Consider the following 14,053-nt stretch of genomic DNA (forward strand, 5'->3'; position numbering starts at 1 on the left):
AGAAAAGAGAATGGTGCCAGAGGACTGGCGGACAGGAAATGTGATTCCTATATTTAAAAACAGTGCTAAAACCAGTCCAGGGAACTCTAGACCAATTAGCTTAATATCGGTGGTAGGAAAGATAATAGAACCTTTACTCAAAGATGTAATAGAGAAACATCTAGAATCTGAAAACATAATAAAGAATAGTAAGCATAGATTTCAAAGGGGAAGGTCATGCTTGATCAACCTTATTGAATTTTTTGAAGAAGTAACAGAAAGGGGAGACAATGGTAGCGCGGTAGATGTAATATATTTGGATTTTCACAAGGCCTTCGATACCACATATCAGACTCATGACTAAGGTCATAGCACTTGGAGTCGGGAAACAAGTAGCAGAATGGATAACAAGCTGGCTACAAAACAGAAAACAGAGACCAAAGGTTCAAGGTAGTTATTAAGACTGGCAAAAGGTGAGAAGTGGTATTCCACAAGGATCAGCACTTGTTGTTCACCATTTACGTAAATGACTTGGATTCGGGAATTGGAAGTACAATTTCAAAATTTGTGGATGACACCAAATTGGGGGTGTATTTAATACCGAGAAGGACTGCGACAAAATATAGGAAGACATAATAAACTTGCAGAATGGGCACGTATTCGTCAATGAATTTCAATATTGATACGTGTGAGCTATTACATTTTGGTAGGAAGAAAAAAGGGACCACATACTGCTTGGACAATAAGAGGTTATACCTATCAGGAAAGATTGAGCAGGCTGGGGCTCTTTTCTCTTGAAAAGAGAAGACTGAGCCTCCTCCCTCCCCGCTTCATCTAACCTTATCAGCATACCTTTCTATTCCTTTATTCCTCATGTGCTTATTAAGCTTCCCCCTCAATGCATCGATGTTACTTGCCTCAACAACTCCTTGTGGTCACATGTTCCACATTCTCATATTCTTACCACTCTTTGGGTAAAGAAGTTTCTCCTGAATTCCCTATTGGATTTATTAGTGACTATTTTATATTGATGGCCTTTGGTTTTGAACTACCCCACAAGTGGAACCATTTTCTTTACGTCTACCCTATCAAACCCTTTCATTATCTTAAAGACCTCTATTCCTCAGCCTTCTCTTTTCTAGAGAAAAGAGCCCCAGCCTGTTCATCCTTTCCTGATAAATATAGCCTCTCAGTTCTGGTATCATCTTTGTGAATCTTTTTTGCACCTTCTCCAATGCCTCTATAACCTTCTATAATATAGAGACCAGAACTGGTCACAGTACTCTATGTGTGGTCTAACCAAGGTTCTATACAAGTTTAACATAACTTCTCTACTTTTCAATTCTATCCCTCTAGAAATGAACCCCAGTGCTTGATTTGCCTTTTTTATGGCCTTATTAACCTGCAACGCTACTTTCAGTGACTTATGTATCTGTACCCAGAGATCCTTTTACTCCTCTTTGCCAGTTAACCTCCTATTATCCAAGCAGTATGTAGCCTCCTTATTTTTCCTATCAAAATGCACCACCTCACACTTATCAATATTGAAATTCACTTCCCAATTACACGCCCATTCTGCAAGTTTATTAATGTCTTCTTGCATTTTGACACATTCTTCCTTTGTATTAACTACACCCCTCAATTTGGTGCTGTCCACAAGTTTTGAAATTGTACTTCCAATTCACAAATCCAAATTGTTAACATAAATTATGAAGAACAGTGGTTCCAGCACTGATCCATGTGGAACCTTTTGCCAGGCTGATTAACTACTCTTAATTTTTACTCTCTGCTTTCTGTTTTGTAGCCAACTTGCTATCCATTCTGCTACTGTCCCCTGACTCCACATGCTCTGACCTTAGTCATGAGTCTACAATGCAGTACCTTATCGAAGGCCTTTTGAAACCAGTTAATCTAATGTTAATTGTAGGCAAACTCTTAGGCCCCTAAATTCTGAGTCCTGCGATCTGCCACTAGAAATGCAGTGAGACGGGACCTGACGCTGACCTTGTCGGAACTTGTCACAGGATCAGCTGGTTAGAATATTGTTGGATTGGACAAGAGCACATGTCCCACCAGCAATTGGTCATTTGCACTGGGAGGCCCAGAAAATTTCAAGGGGTGGGTGCGGTTTGGAAGAAGCACTTTTAAGTGCACCAGTGCTGGGTTTAAAGCTGGACTGCTCTTAAAACAGAACCAGGGCGTAGTAATCTGAAGACATGACTCTAACAGAAGCTCAGAGTTCCCAGAGAATAATGTGAATTTGCTGTTAAGTGAAATTAGGCACAGAAAGGATGGAATAGTGGAAGTGGATGGCAAGAGACCTGCCAAAACAGCAGCTAAGTCCACGTGAAAGAATGTGGCACAGGTGGTGAGTGGCAACTCCCTAGCCTCAGGACTCTCCTCACAAAGTTAACAAAGGTAAGGTTGATGGCAGTAAGGTGTTTTAAACTTTCCAGGCTATAGTGCAATATTAGCCCTATTAATGCAGTGGCGACTTGCATGTGCACTATATGAACTGCCTAGGCATCCTCACATGGAACTGTGATCTATCACTGGAGAGTTCGGCAATGTATTTAGGCCCTTTGAAGAATTATTTTCTCTATGGGAAATCCATAAGATAAGTTATACAAATTTTCCGATAGTATCATCATAGTATCGGAAAATTTGTATAGATCTTGTGGCCATTACAGAAACATGGCTGCAGGGTGACAACGACTGGGAATTAAATATGCCAGGGTATTTAACAATCAGGAAGGACAGGCAGGAAGGAAGGGGAGGTGGGGTGGCTATGTTAATAAAGGAAGGAATCACTGTAATACAGAGAAATGATATTGGGACAAAGCATCAAGATAATGAAACAGTTTGGGTGGAGATAAGGAATAATAAGGGAAAAAAAACATTAGTGGGCGTAGTATATAGGCCTCCTAATAGTTGCAACTCTGCTGGAAGAAGTATTAATCAGGAGATAGTCGGGGCATGTAATAAGGGAACAGCCATAATTATGGGGGATTTTAATTATCATATTAACTGGACAAATCAAATTGGGCAGAGCAGCCTTGAGGACGAGTTCATTGAGTGCATCAGGGATGGATTTCTTGAGCAGTATGTAACTGATCCTACAAGGGGGCAGGCAACCTTGGACCTGGTCCTGTGTAATGAGTCAGGATTAATTAATAATGTCCTAGTTAAGGATCCCCTTGGAACGAGCGACCACAACATGGTTGAATTCCATATCCAATTAGAGGGTGAGAAGGTTGATTCTCAAACAAGCGTACTGAGCTTGAATAAAGGAGACTATGATGGTATGAGAGCGGAATTGATTAAAGTGGACTGGGAAAATAGATTAAAGGGTAAGACGGTACATGAGCAGTGGTGTTCATTTAGGGAGTTATTTTACAACTTTCAAAATAAATATATTCCACTGAGGAAAAAAGGGTGTAAAAGAAATGACAGCCATCCGTGGCTAAGTAAAGAAATCAAGGATAGTATCCGACTAAAAACAAGGACATATAAGGTAGCCAAACTTAGTGGGAGGATAGAAGATTGGGAATTCTTCAAAAGACAGCAAAAAGTAACTAAAGGATTGATTAAGAAAGGGAAGTTAGATTATGAAAAGAAATTAGCAAAAAATATAAAAACAGATAGCAAGAGTTTCTATAGTTATATAAAAAGAAAAAGGGTGGCTAAGGCAAACATAGGTCCCTTAGAGGATGAGACCGGGAAATTAATGGTGGGAAACATGGAGATGGCAAAAATGCTGAACAAATATTTTGTTTCAGTCTTTACAGTAGAGGACACTAAGAATATCCCAACACTGGACAAACAGGGGACTCTCGGGGGGGAGGAGCTAAATACGATTAAAATCACTCAGGAGATGGTACTCAGTAAAATAATGGGACTCAAGGCGGATAAATCCCCTGGACCTGATGGCTTCCATCCTAGGGTCTTGAGGGAAGTGGCAGTAGGGATTGTGGATGCTTTGGTGATAGTTTTCCAAAATTCCCTGGACTCAGGAGAGGTCCCGGCAGATTGGAAAACTGCTAATGTAACACCGTTATTTAAAAAGGGTAGTAGGCAGAAGGCTGGAAATTATAGGCCAGTTAGCTTAACATCTGTGGTGGGTAAAATTTTGGAGTCTATTATTAAGGAGACAGTAACGGAACATTTAGATAAGCATAATTTAATAGGACAAAGTCAGCATGGCTTTATGAAGGGGAAGTCATGTCTGACAAATTTGCTTGAGTTCTTCGAGGATATAACGTATAGGGTGGATAAAGGGGAACCAGTGGACGTAGTGTATTTAGACTTCCAGAAGGCATTCGACAAGGTGCCACATAAAAGATTATTACTTAAGATAAAAAATCACGGGATTGGGGGTAATATTCTGGCATGGGTGGAGGATTGGTTATCGAACAGGAAGCAGAGAGTTGGGATAAATGGTTCATTTTCGGACTGGCAACCAGTAACCAGTGGTGTTCCACAGGGGTCGGTGCTGGGTCCCCAACTCTTTACAATCTATATTAACGATTTGGAGGAGGGGACCGAGTGCAACATATCAAAATTTGCAGATGATACAAAGATGGGAGGGAAAGTAGAGAGTGAGGAGGACATAAAAAACCTGCAAGGGGATATAGACAGGCTGGGTGAGTGGGCGGAGATTTGGCAGATGCAATATAATATTGGAAAATGTGAGGTTATGCACTTTGGCAGGAAAAATCAGAGAGCAAGTTATTTACTTAATGGCGAGAGACTGGAAAGTACTGCAGTACAAAGGGATCTGGGGGTCCTAGTGCAAGAAAATCAAAAAGTTGGTATGCAGGTGCAGCAGGTGATCAAGAAAGCCAACGGAATGTTGGCTTTTATTGCTAGGGGGATAGAATATAAAAACAAGGAGGTATTGCTGCAGTTATATAAGGTATTGGTGAGACCGCACCTGGAATACTGCATACAGTTTTGGTCTCCATACTTAAGAAAAGACATACTTGCTCTCGAGGCAGTACAAAGAAGGTTCACTCGGTTAATCCCGGGGATGAGGGGGCGGACATATGAGGAGAGGTTGAGTAGATTGGGACTCTACTCATTGGAGTTCAGAAGAATGAGAGGCGATCTTATTGAAACATATAAGATTGTGAAGGGTCTTGATCGGGTGGATGCAGTAAGGATGTTCCCAAAGATGGGTGAAACTAGAACTAGGGGGCATAATCTTAGAATAAGGGGCTGCTCTTTCAAAACTGAGATGAGGAGAAACTTCTTCACTCAGAGGGTGGTAGGTCTGTGGAATTTGCTGCCCCAGGAAGCTGTGGAAGCTACATCATTAGATAAATTTAAAACAGAAATAGACAGTTTCCTAGAAGTAAAGGGAATTAGGGGTTATGGGGAGCGGGCAGGAAATTGGACATGAAGCTGAGTTCGGATCGGTCAATGCCCCGTGGGTGGCGGAGAGGGCCCAGGGGCTATGTGGCCGGGTCCTGCTCCGACTTCTTGTGTTCTTTAGATTTGTGGTTGGGATCAGATCAGCCATGATCTTATTGAATGGCGGAGCAGGCTCGAGGGGCCGATTGGCCTACTCCTGCTCCAATTTCTTATGTTCTTATGTATCATATTAGGTATGGCACAGGAGGAGGCTATTCAACCCATCGTGCCTGTGCCGGCTCTTTGAAAGAGCTATCCAATTACTCCCATTCCCCTGCTCTTTCCCCATTGCCCTGTAAATTTTTTCCCTTCAAATATTTATCTAATTCCCTTCTGAAAGATACTGTTCAATCTGCTTCCGCCACCCTTTCAGGCAGTGCATTCCAGATCATTACAACTCGCTGCGTTAAAAAAATGTTTCTTCATGTCACCTCTGGCTCTTTTGCCAATCACCTTAAATCTGCATGTTACTGACTCTTCTGCCAATGGAAGCATTATTTTCCTTATTTACTCTATCAAAACTGGTCATGATTTTGAACACCTCTATAAATCTCCCCTTAACCTTTTCTGCTCTGAAGAGAACAACCCCAGCTCTTCAGCCTCTCCACATAACTGAAGTCCCTCATCCCTGGTAGCATTCTAGTAAATCTCTACTTCACTCTATCAAAGGCCTTGACATCCTTCCTAAAGTGTGGTGCCCAGAATTGAACACAACACAACAGCTAAGGCCTAAGCAGTATTTTATAAAGATATAGCCTAACTTCCTTGCTTTTATTCATTCCTGGGATGTGGCATCACTGGCAAAGCCAGCATTTATTGCTCATTCTTAATTGCCCTTGAGAAGGTGGTGGTGAGCCGCCTTCTTGAACTGCTGCAGTCCATGTGGTAAAGGTACTTCCACAGTGCTGTTAGGTAGGGAGTTCCAGGATTTTGACCCAGCGACGATGAAGGAATGGCGATATATTTCCAAGTCAGGGTGGTGTGTGACTTGGGGAGGACCGTGCAGGGGGTGGTGTTCCCATGCGCCTGCTGCCCTTGTCCTTCTAGGGGGTAGAGGTCGTGGGTTTGGGAGGTGCTGTCGAAGAAGCCTTAGTGAAATGCTGCAGTGCATCCTGTGGATGGTACACACTGCAGCCATGGTGCACCAGAGGTGGGGGGAGTGAATGTTTAAGGTGGTGGATAGGGTGACAATCAAGTGAGCTGCTTTGTCCTGGATGGTGTCGAGCTTCTTGAGTGTTGTTGGAGCTACACTCATTCAGGCAAGTGGAGAGTATTCCATCACACTCTTGACTTGTGCCTTGTAGATGGTGGAAAGGCTTTGGGAAGTCAGGAGGTGAGTCACTCGCCACACAATACCCAGGCTCTGGCCAGCTGTTCTAGCCATAGTATTTATGTGGCCGGTCCAGTTTAGTTTCTGGTCAATGGTAACCCCCAGGATGTTGATGGTGGGGGATTCCGTGATGGTAATGCCGTTGAATGTCAAGGGGAGGTGGTTAGACACTCTCTTGTTGGAGATAGTCATTGCCTGGCACTTATCTTGCGCGAATATTACTTGCCACTTATCAGCCCAAGCCTGGATGTTGTCCAGGTCTTGCTGCATGCAGGCACGGAATGCTTCATTATCTGAGGGGTTGCGAATGGAACTGAACACTATGCAATCTTCAGCAAACATCGCCATTTCTGACCTTATGATGGAGGGAAGGTCATTAATGAAGCAGCTGAAGATGGTTGGGCCTAGGACACTGCCCTGAGGAACTCCTGCAGCAATGTCCTGGGACTGAGACGAATGGCCTCCAACAACCACTACCATCTTCCTTTGTGCTAGGTATGACTCCAGCCAATGCAATATTTTCCCCCTGATTCCCATTGGCTTCAATTTTACTAGGGCTCCTTGATGCCACATTCAGTCAAATGCTGCCTTGATGTCAAGGGCAGTCACTCTCACCTCACCTCTGGAATTCAGCTCTTTTGTCCATGTTTGGACCAAGGCTGTAATGAGGTCTGGAGCCGAGTGGTCTTAACGGAACCCAAACTGAGCATCGGTGAGCAGGTTATTGGTGAGTAAGTGCCGCTTGATAGCACTGTCGACGACACCTTCCATCACTTTACTGATGATTGAGATCAGACTGATGGGGCAGTAATTGGCCAGATTGGATTTGTCCTGCTTTTTGTGGACAGGACATACCTGGGCAATTTTCCACTTTGTTGGGTAAATGCCAATGTTGGAACTGTAATGGAACAGCATGACCAGAGGCGCGGCTAGTTCTGGAACACAAGTCTTCAGCACTACAGCTGGGATGTTGTCAAGGCGCATAGTCTTTGTTGTATCCAGTGCACTCAGTTGTTTCTTGCTATCATGTGGAGTGAATCGAATTGGATCTATGCCTCTATTGGGAGCATGGGAACATAGGAACAGGAGTAGGCCATTTAGCTCCTCAAGCCTATTTCGCCTTTCAATGGGATCATGGCTGATCTGTGACCTAACTCCATATACCTGCTTTAGCCCCACGTCCCTTAATATCTTTGGTTAACAGATGTCTATCTATCTCAGATTTAAAATTATTATTGAGCTAGCATCAACTTCCATTTGCTGAAAAGAGTTCCAAACTTCTACCACCCTTTGCATGTAGAACTGTTTTCTAACTTCACTCCTAAAAATCCTGGCTCTAATTTTTAGGCTATATCCCCTAGTCCTAGATTACCCAACTAGCAGATATAGTTTCTATCTCCCCTATCAGTTCTCCTTAATATTTTGAAAACTTTGATCAAATCATCCCTTAACCTTCTAAATTCCAAACAGCACAACCCTAGTTTGTGTAATCTCTCCTCGTAATTTAACCCATGGAGTCCAGGTATCATTTTAGTAAATCTACGCTGCTCTCTCTCCAAGGCCAATATATCCTTCCTAAGGTGCGGTGCCCAGAACTGAACATAGTACTTCAGGTGTGGTCTAATCAGGGCTTTGTACAGCAGTAGCATAACTTCTACCCCCTTGTATTCTAGTCCTCTAGATATGAAGGCCAGCATTCCATTAGTCTTTTTGCTTACTTTCTGTACCTGTCCATGACATTTTAATGATCTACGTACATGGATTCCAAAGTCTCTTTGGATCGCCACTGTTTCAGGTGCATCAGCTTCTGACTCAGTCTTCTCCTCAAGAATCTCAATTCCCAGGCCTTTCTGAGAGCAAAATTGTGGAGGACACAGCAGAGCATCACAATTCACAATACAACATTTGGACCGTACTGGAGGGAACCCCCAGAACTATCTAGACACCTGACTCTTCTCTTCAGCATGCCAATGGTGCGTTCACTTTTAATTTGAGTATGGATGTGAGACTTATGGTAGTGTTTCTCCACTTCACTGGTGGATCTTCTCTATGGTGTTAGCATCCACAGTATTATTTCTCTCTTAAGATACCAATTGACCTACTGTGCATTACTACCAATTTCTGTTTTTGTTCTATCTCATATATATTCAATGCTTTAATCTTCCCTTCTTTTTGGGGCGATCTTAACCTTAACTACCCAGCTGAAACCGGGTGGGTGGGTAATTAAAATTACCCAAGTTACTTACCCGCCCTGGAGCTGCCAGGAACTAGATTTGCATCTGCTCTCCTTAACAGGCAGCAGGGTCATCCACCCAAAGCTGACACGGCCCTTTTTCACACACACATGTCGGGTCCAAATGCTATCATCAGAACCTGACTGCAATGTTAATTTAGCAGCCTGAGTGGGAAGTGGCAGTGAGTTTCCTGCCAGGCCATCTGTCTGGGAGGTGCAAGTTTTCTGGCCATTTGCAATTTTTCTGTGATCAGTGCAAAAAACAGTACCTGCACTTTTTGTTGTGTCTTTTCCTCATTTTCTTCTAGGGTCAGAGACCTGCCAGTCTCAGTCTGAGCTTTTCTTTCGATACCCTGCAAGAAACACCCTTCCTTTGAGAGAAAACATTTGGAATTCTGCTATCTGGTCACTGCAAGTATTCTGAGCAATTAAATGGTGTTCGGTGATCAACATCTCCACTCAGGTTTCTTTGTGTTTTTCCTCCTCACTCATTCTAGGCCGGGAGTACAGTCAGAGACCGGCCACTCGAGAGCACAGTCAGAGACCGGCCACTCGAGAGCACAGTCGGAGACCGTCCACTCGAGAGCACAGTCAGAGACCATCCACTCGAGAGCACAGTCAGAGACCGACCACTGGGGAGTACAGTCAGAGACCGGCCACTCGAGAGCACAGTCAGAGACCGACCACTGGGGAGTACAGTCAGAGACCGGCCACTCAGGAGCACAGTCAGAGACCATCCACTCGAGAGCACAGTCAGAGACCGACCACTGGGGAGTACAGTCAGAGACCGACCACTCAGGAGCACAGTCAGAGACCGGCCACCCGAGAGCAGTCAGAGACTGTCCACCCGAGAGCAGTCAGAGACTGTCCACTCGAGAGCACAGTCAGAGACCGTCCACTGGGGAGCACAGTCAGAGACCGTCCACTCAGGAGTACAGTCAGAGACCGTCCACTCAGGAGTACAGTCAGAGACCGACCACTCAGGAGCACAGTCAGAGACCGTTCACTCGAGAGCAGTCAGAGACCATTCACTCGAGAGCACAGTCAGAGACCGACCACTGGGGAGTACAGTCAGAGACCGACCACTCAGGAGCACAGTCAGAGACCGGCCACCCGAGAGCAGTCAGAGACTGTCCACCCGAGAGCAGTCAGAGACTGTCCACCCGAGAGCAGTCAGAGACTGTCCACCCGAGAGCAGTCAGAGACCGTCCACTGGGGAGCACAGTCAGAGACCGTCCACTCAGGAGTACAGTCAGAGACCGTCCACTCAGGAGTACAGTCAGAGACCGACCACTCAGGAGCACAGTCAGAGACCGTTCACTCGAGAGCAGTCAGAGACCGTTCACTCGAGAGCACAGTCAGAGACCGACCACTCAGGAGCACAGTCAGAGACCGACCACTCGAGAGCAGTCAGAGACCGTCCACTCGAGAGCACAGTCAGAGACCGTCCACTCAGGAGTACAGTCAGAGACCGTCCACTCAGGAGTACAGTCGGAGACCGACCACTCGAGAGCACAGTCGGAGACCGTCCACTCGAGAGCAGTCAGAGACCGTTCACTCGAGAGCACAGTCAGAGACCGTCCACTCAGGAGTACAGTCAGAGACCGTCCACTCGAGAGCAGTCAGAGACCGTCCACTCAGGAGCACAGTCAGAGACCGTCCACTCGAGAGCAGTCAGAGACCGTCCACTCGAGAGCACAGTCGGAGACCGTCCACTCAGGAGTACAGTCAGAGACCGTCCACTCGAGAGCAGTCAGAGACCGTCCACTCAGGAGCACAGTCAGAGACCGTCCACTCGAGAGCAGTCAGAGACCGTCCACTCGAGAGCACAGTCGGAGACCGTCCACTCAGGAGCACAGTCAGAGACCGTCCACTCGAGAGCAGTCAGAGACCGTCCACTCGAGAGCACAGTCGGAGACCGTCCACTCAGGAGCACAGTCAGAGACCGACCACTCGAGAGCACAGTCGGAGACCGTCCACTCGAGAGCACAGTCGGAGACCGTCCACTGGGGAGTACAGTCAGAGACCGTCCACTCGAGAGCACAGTCGGAGACCGTCCACTCGAGAGCACAGTCGGAGACCGTCCACTCGAGAGCACAGTCGGAGACCGTCCACTCGAGAGCACAGTCGGAGACCGTCCACTCGAGAGCACAGTCGGAGACCGTCCACTCGAGAGCACAGTCGGAGACCGACCACTCAGGAGCATTGCCGGAGACCGACCAGTCAGGAGCACAGTCGGAGACCGTCCACTCGAGAGCACAGTCGGAGACCGACCACTCGGGAGCACAGTCGGAGACCGTCCACTTGAGAGCACAGTCGGAGACCATCCACTCAGGAGCACAGTCAGAGACCATCCCCTCAGGAGCACAGACGGAGACCGTCCCCTCAGGAGCACAGTCGGAAACCATCGACGCCACCTTCATAGTTGCTGAGAAGAGGGGCTGACTGGAAATGACCAATCAAAGTGAGAATCGAATGAACTTTCCCTTTTGTGCTTGGTAGGTTAAGTTCCGTAGATGCTTTAAAAGTGAATTGCATTTTGTTCCATTGCTGAGGTCTGATGGAAGGCATCCGGGTGGGGGGGGGGGTCGAGGGGGTCCAGGAAGAGCGCCCCAGAGAAGCCTGCGCCAATTCCAACTATCCAGCTTGAACATGGATCCCTGGGGGACTTAATGCAGCAGGCCAGTGAAATCTGCTGGGATCTAGTGGGGCCAAAATAATCGAAGCGTGGGTAAAGTGGGACCCTTTCCAAACAGGGAAGCCTCATGGCACCAATTCTCTCTATCTCAAAGGCCATCCAGCCTCATCTCATTGACATTGCTTTCCCTTGCTCTTATCTTACCTCAGCCCATCTGCCACTGAAAAATACATTGATACCTTTGTTAGCTCCAGACTCGATGGGAGTTAAATTGGGCTGCGTAGTGCTCGTTCTTCAGATGCTACACGGCCTACTGAACCCCCAAAATTGTGGGCAGGAAACGTGTGCACATTTCCATCTGGAATCACTACCCCGATCGCCACCGTACCATGCCCCCCCGATCTTCCTCACTACTGATCGCGGCCCCCTGGCCCTGACCCCCCCATATCACTCCCGACCGATCGCAACCCTCCCTCCCGTTGGCCAGGCCCTCCGTTGACTGGAATATTGTAGCAAAGCCTCTCGAGCTTTTCCTTGCACTCTTGCCTGTGGAAGCTGCCTGATCTAATCACTGTTTCCTGCTCCCTCCCACACTCCTCATTTCACAGAAGCAATCTAAGTCGCACTGACTCAAAATGTTAAAGTATATGGAGTTAGGTCACAGGTCCACCATGATCTCATTGAATGATGGAACAGGATCGAGGGGCTAAATGCCACGGCCACTTGCTGCCTCTTGAAATGCGCCACCTTTTCCTGCAAGAAAGAGGGACGTGTGCCTGGGTGATGTGCCTGTGATGGTTGAATAGCTGCCAGTGTGTGTGACCTGTGAGTTGTGGGTGGGTGGCTTGAAACAGTAGTAATGTGTAAGGGCGAGAGGAAGCATCTGATTGGAAGAGTTGAGTACTGATGGAAAGAGTTTATTGGTTGTGGGGGATGGGAGGTGTAGTGCATGGTGCAGTTGGTAGGAGACACCACTTGACAGTTGATCTCACTCACCTTGACCACTCATTTCAAAGCATTGAACTTCTTCCTGCTCTGCATCCATGTTCATGATGCTGTGTGCCTGGCATTGACTTCGTCCCCCGCTGCCTCCCACTGCCTTTTGAGTATATGTCTGGAGGGCCTCTTGCCCCGCCCCTGCGGATATAGGATGTCCCTCCCTCTGTCCACCTCTTGCACCCAAGGTCTCCAATGCATCAGCAGAGAACCTTGGTGCACGCACTCTCGCAGGCCTGGTACCAACTCAGATCGGCAGATTGGTGGGGTCTGGCGTGCAGATTGGAGGATGTGGGATTTAGTAGTGCGCAACCTTTATTCAATGTTTTAACATAACTCATCAGTGTGTAAACGTAGGGATGGGATCTACATCTGTGTTTTACATGTGCGATGTCTGATCTCTGTTCAGACTCCATGCAGACAGTAGACTGTTATTTTCAGCAAATAACAGGTACAAGCTACCTTTAAGAGATTTCTAAGAAAAATACTCCCTTTAAGAGATGGGGGTCCCTCTGGTGGTGGAAAGTGCGAATTGCATTGATTCCACATGCAAGGCCTGGAAAGGAAGGCCGATTGCAGGTAAGTGCTCTCTTGGGACCAAACTTGCGTCTTGCCTGCCCAGGGTCCGTCAGGCACAGGGTGTTAGCACACCCCATGTCAAAACACCCCACCTTGTACACACACCCCACATACTGAGGAAGGAGTTCCTTCCATTTTACCCCAACAGGTGGCATCTCAGTCCAGGGGAGATGAAACACATGGAGGAGTCGGCTAAGCTCCAATTTAAAAACAAGCAGATGAAGGAATACATCCAGCAGAAATTTGACAAGGTTGCAACCTTGCATGACATCAGGAACATCAAGGCACAGCTGAAAGCTGGGAATGATAGCATGGCTGCTCTAATAGCTGCACTGGAGCATGTCTCAGAGGTCAGGCAGGTGCATGATGAAGTGGACAGTGATAAAATCGAGTTAATTGCCTTTGCAACAAAGGCAATGCGGTCTCGGTTTGAGGCCTTTCCCAGGTTTTGTTCATTGATGGTAACTACAAGATAAACAAGAACGGCTATCCCCTCTACCAAATCATGGTGCAGGACAATCATGGCAGAGATAGGGCTGTCTTCTACGCCTTTGTAAAGAATGAGACATCCGAAATGCTGAATACCATTGTTGAAAAGTGATGGGATCCAGCATCGATCCTGTGCAGACTGTCATTGTGGTTACGGACATTAAGGAGATTAACGTGGCGAGGAAGAATTTGCCAGCGGTCACTGTTCTGCTTTGCCACTTTCATGTTATGATGAACCTAAAGCGGAAGATCGCTACCTATTTGTTTCACAGCTGTCTGAAGGAGGAGATGTTACAAATCTGCAAGGAAATGGTTCATGCAAGTTCCGAGGAGAAACTAGAGAGTTGTGTGGAAAGGATTGGGCAGCTCCACAGACCGCTGCAGTTGGGACTGTGCT

The 14,053-nt window shown here is 46.6% G+C and overlaps 1 protein-coding gene across 1 annotated transcript in view; it reads left to right on the forward strand.

Moving 5' to 3' along the window:
- Positions 1-11,399, forward strand: part of LOC137322175 (serine/arginine repetitive matrix protein 2-like) — a 28,784-nt gene extending 17,385 nt beyond the window's left edge. Inside the window, exons 3-4 of the mRNA XM_067985290.1 lie at positions 9,452-11,026; positions 11,077-11,399. Coding sequence (XP_067841391.1) covers positions 9,452-11,026; positions 11,077-11,399 — 1,898 coding nt within the window. The remainder of the gene's footprint in view (positions 1-9,451; positions 11,027-11,076) is intronic.
- The last annotated feature ends 2,654 nt before the right edge of the window (positions 11,400-14,053 follow it).

This window comes from Heptranchias perlo, chromosome 5, assembly GCF_035084215.1.
Source record: "Heptranchias perlo isolate sHepPer1 chromosome 5, sHepPer1.hap1, whole genome shotgun sequence".
Lineage (NCBI taxonomy): Eukaryota > Metazoa > Chordata > Chondrichthyes > Hexanchiformes > Hexanchidae > Heptranchias > Heptranchias perlo.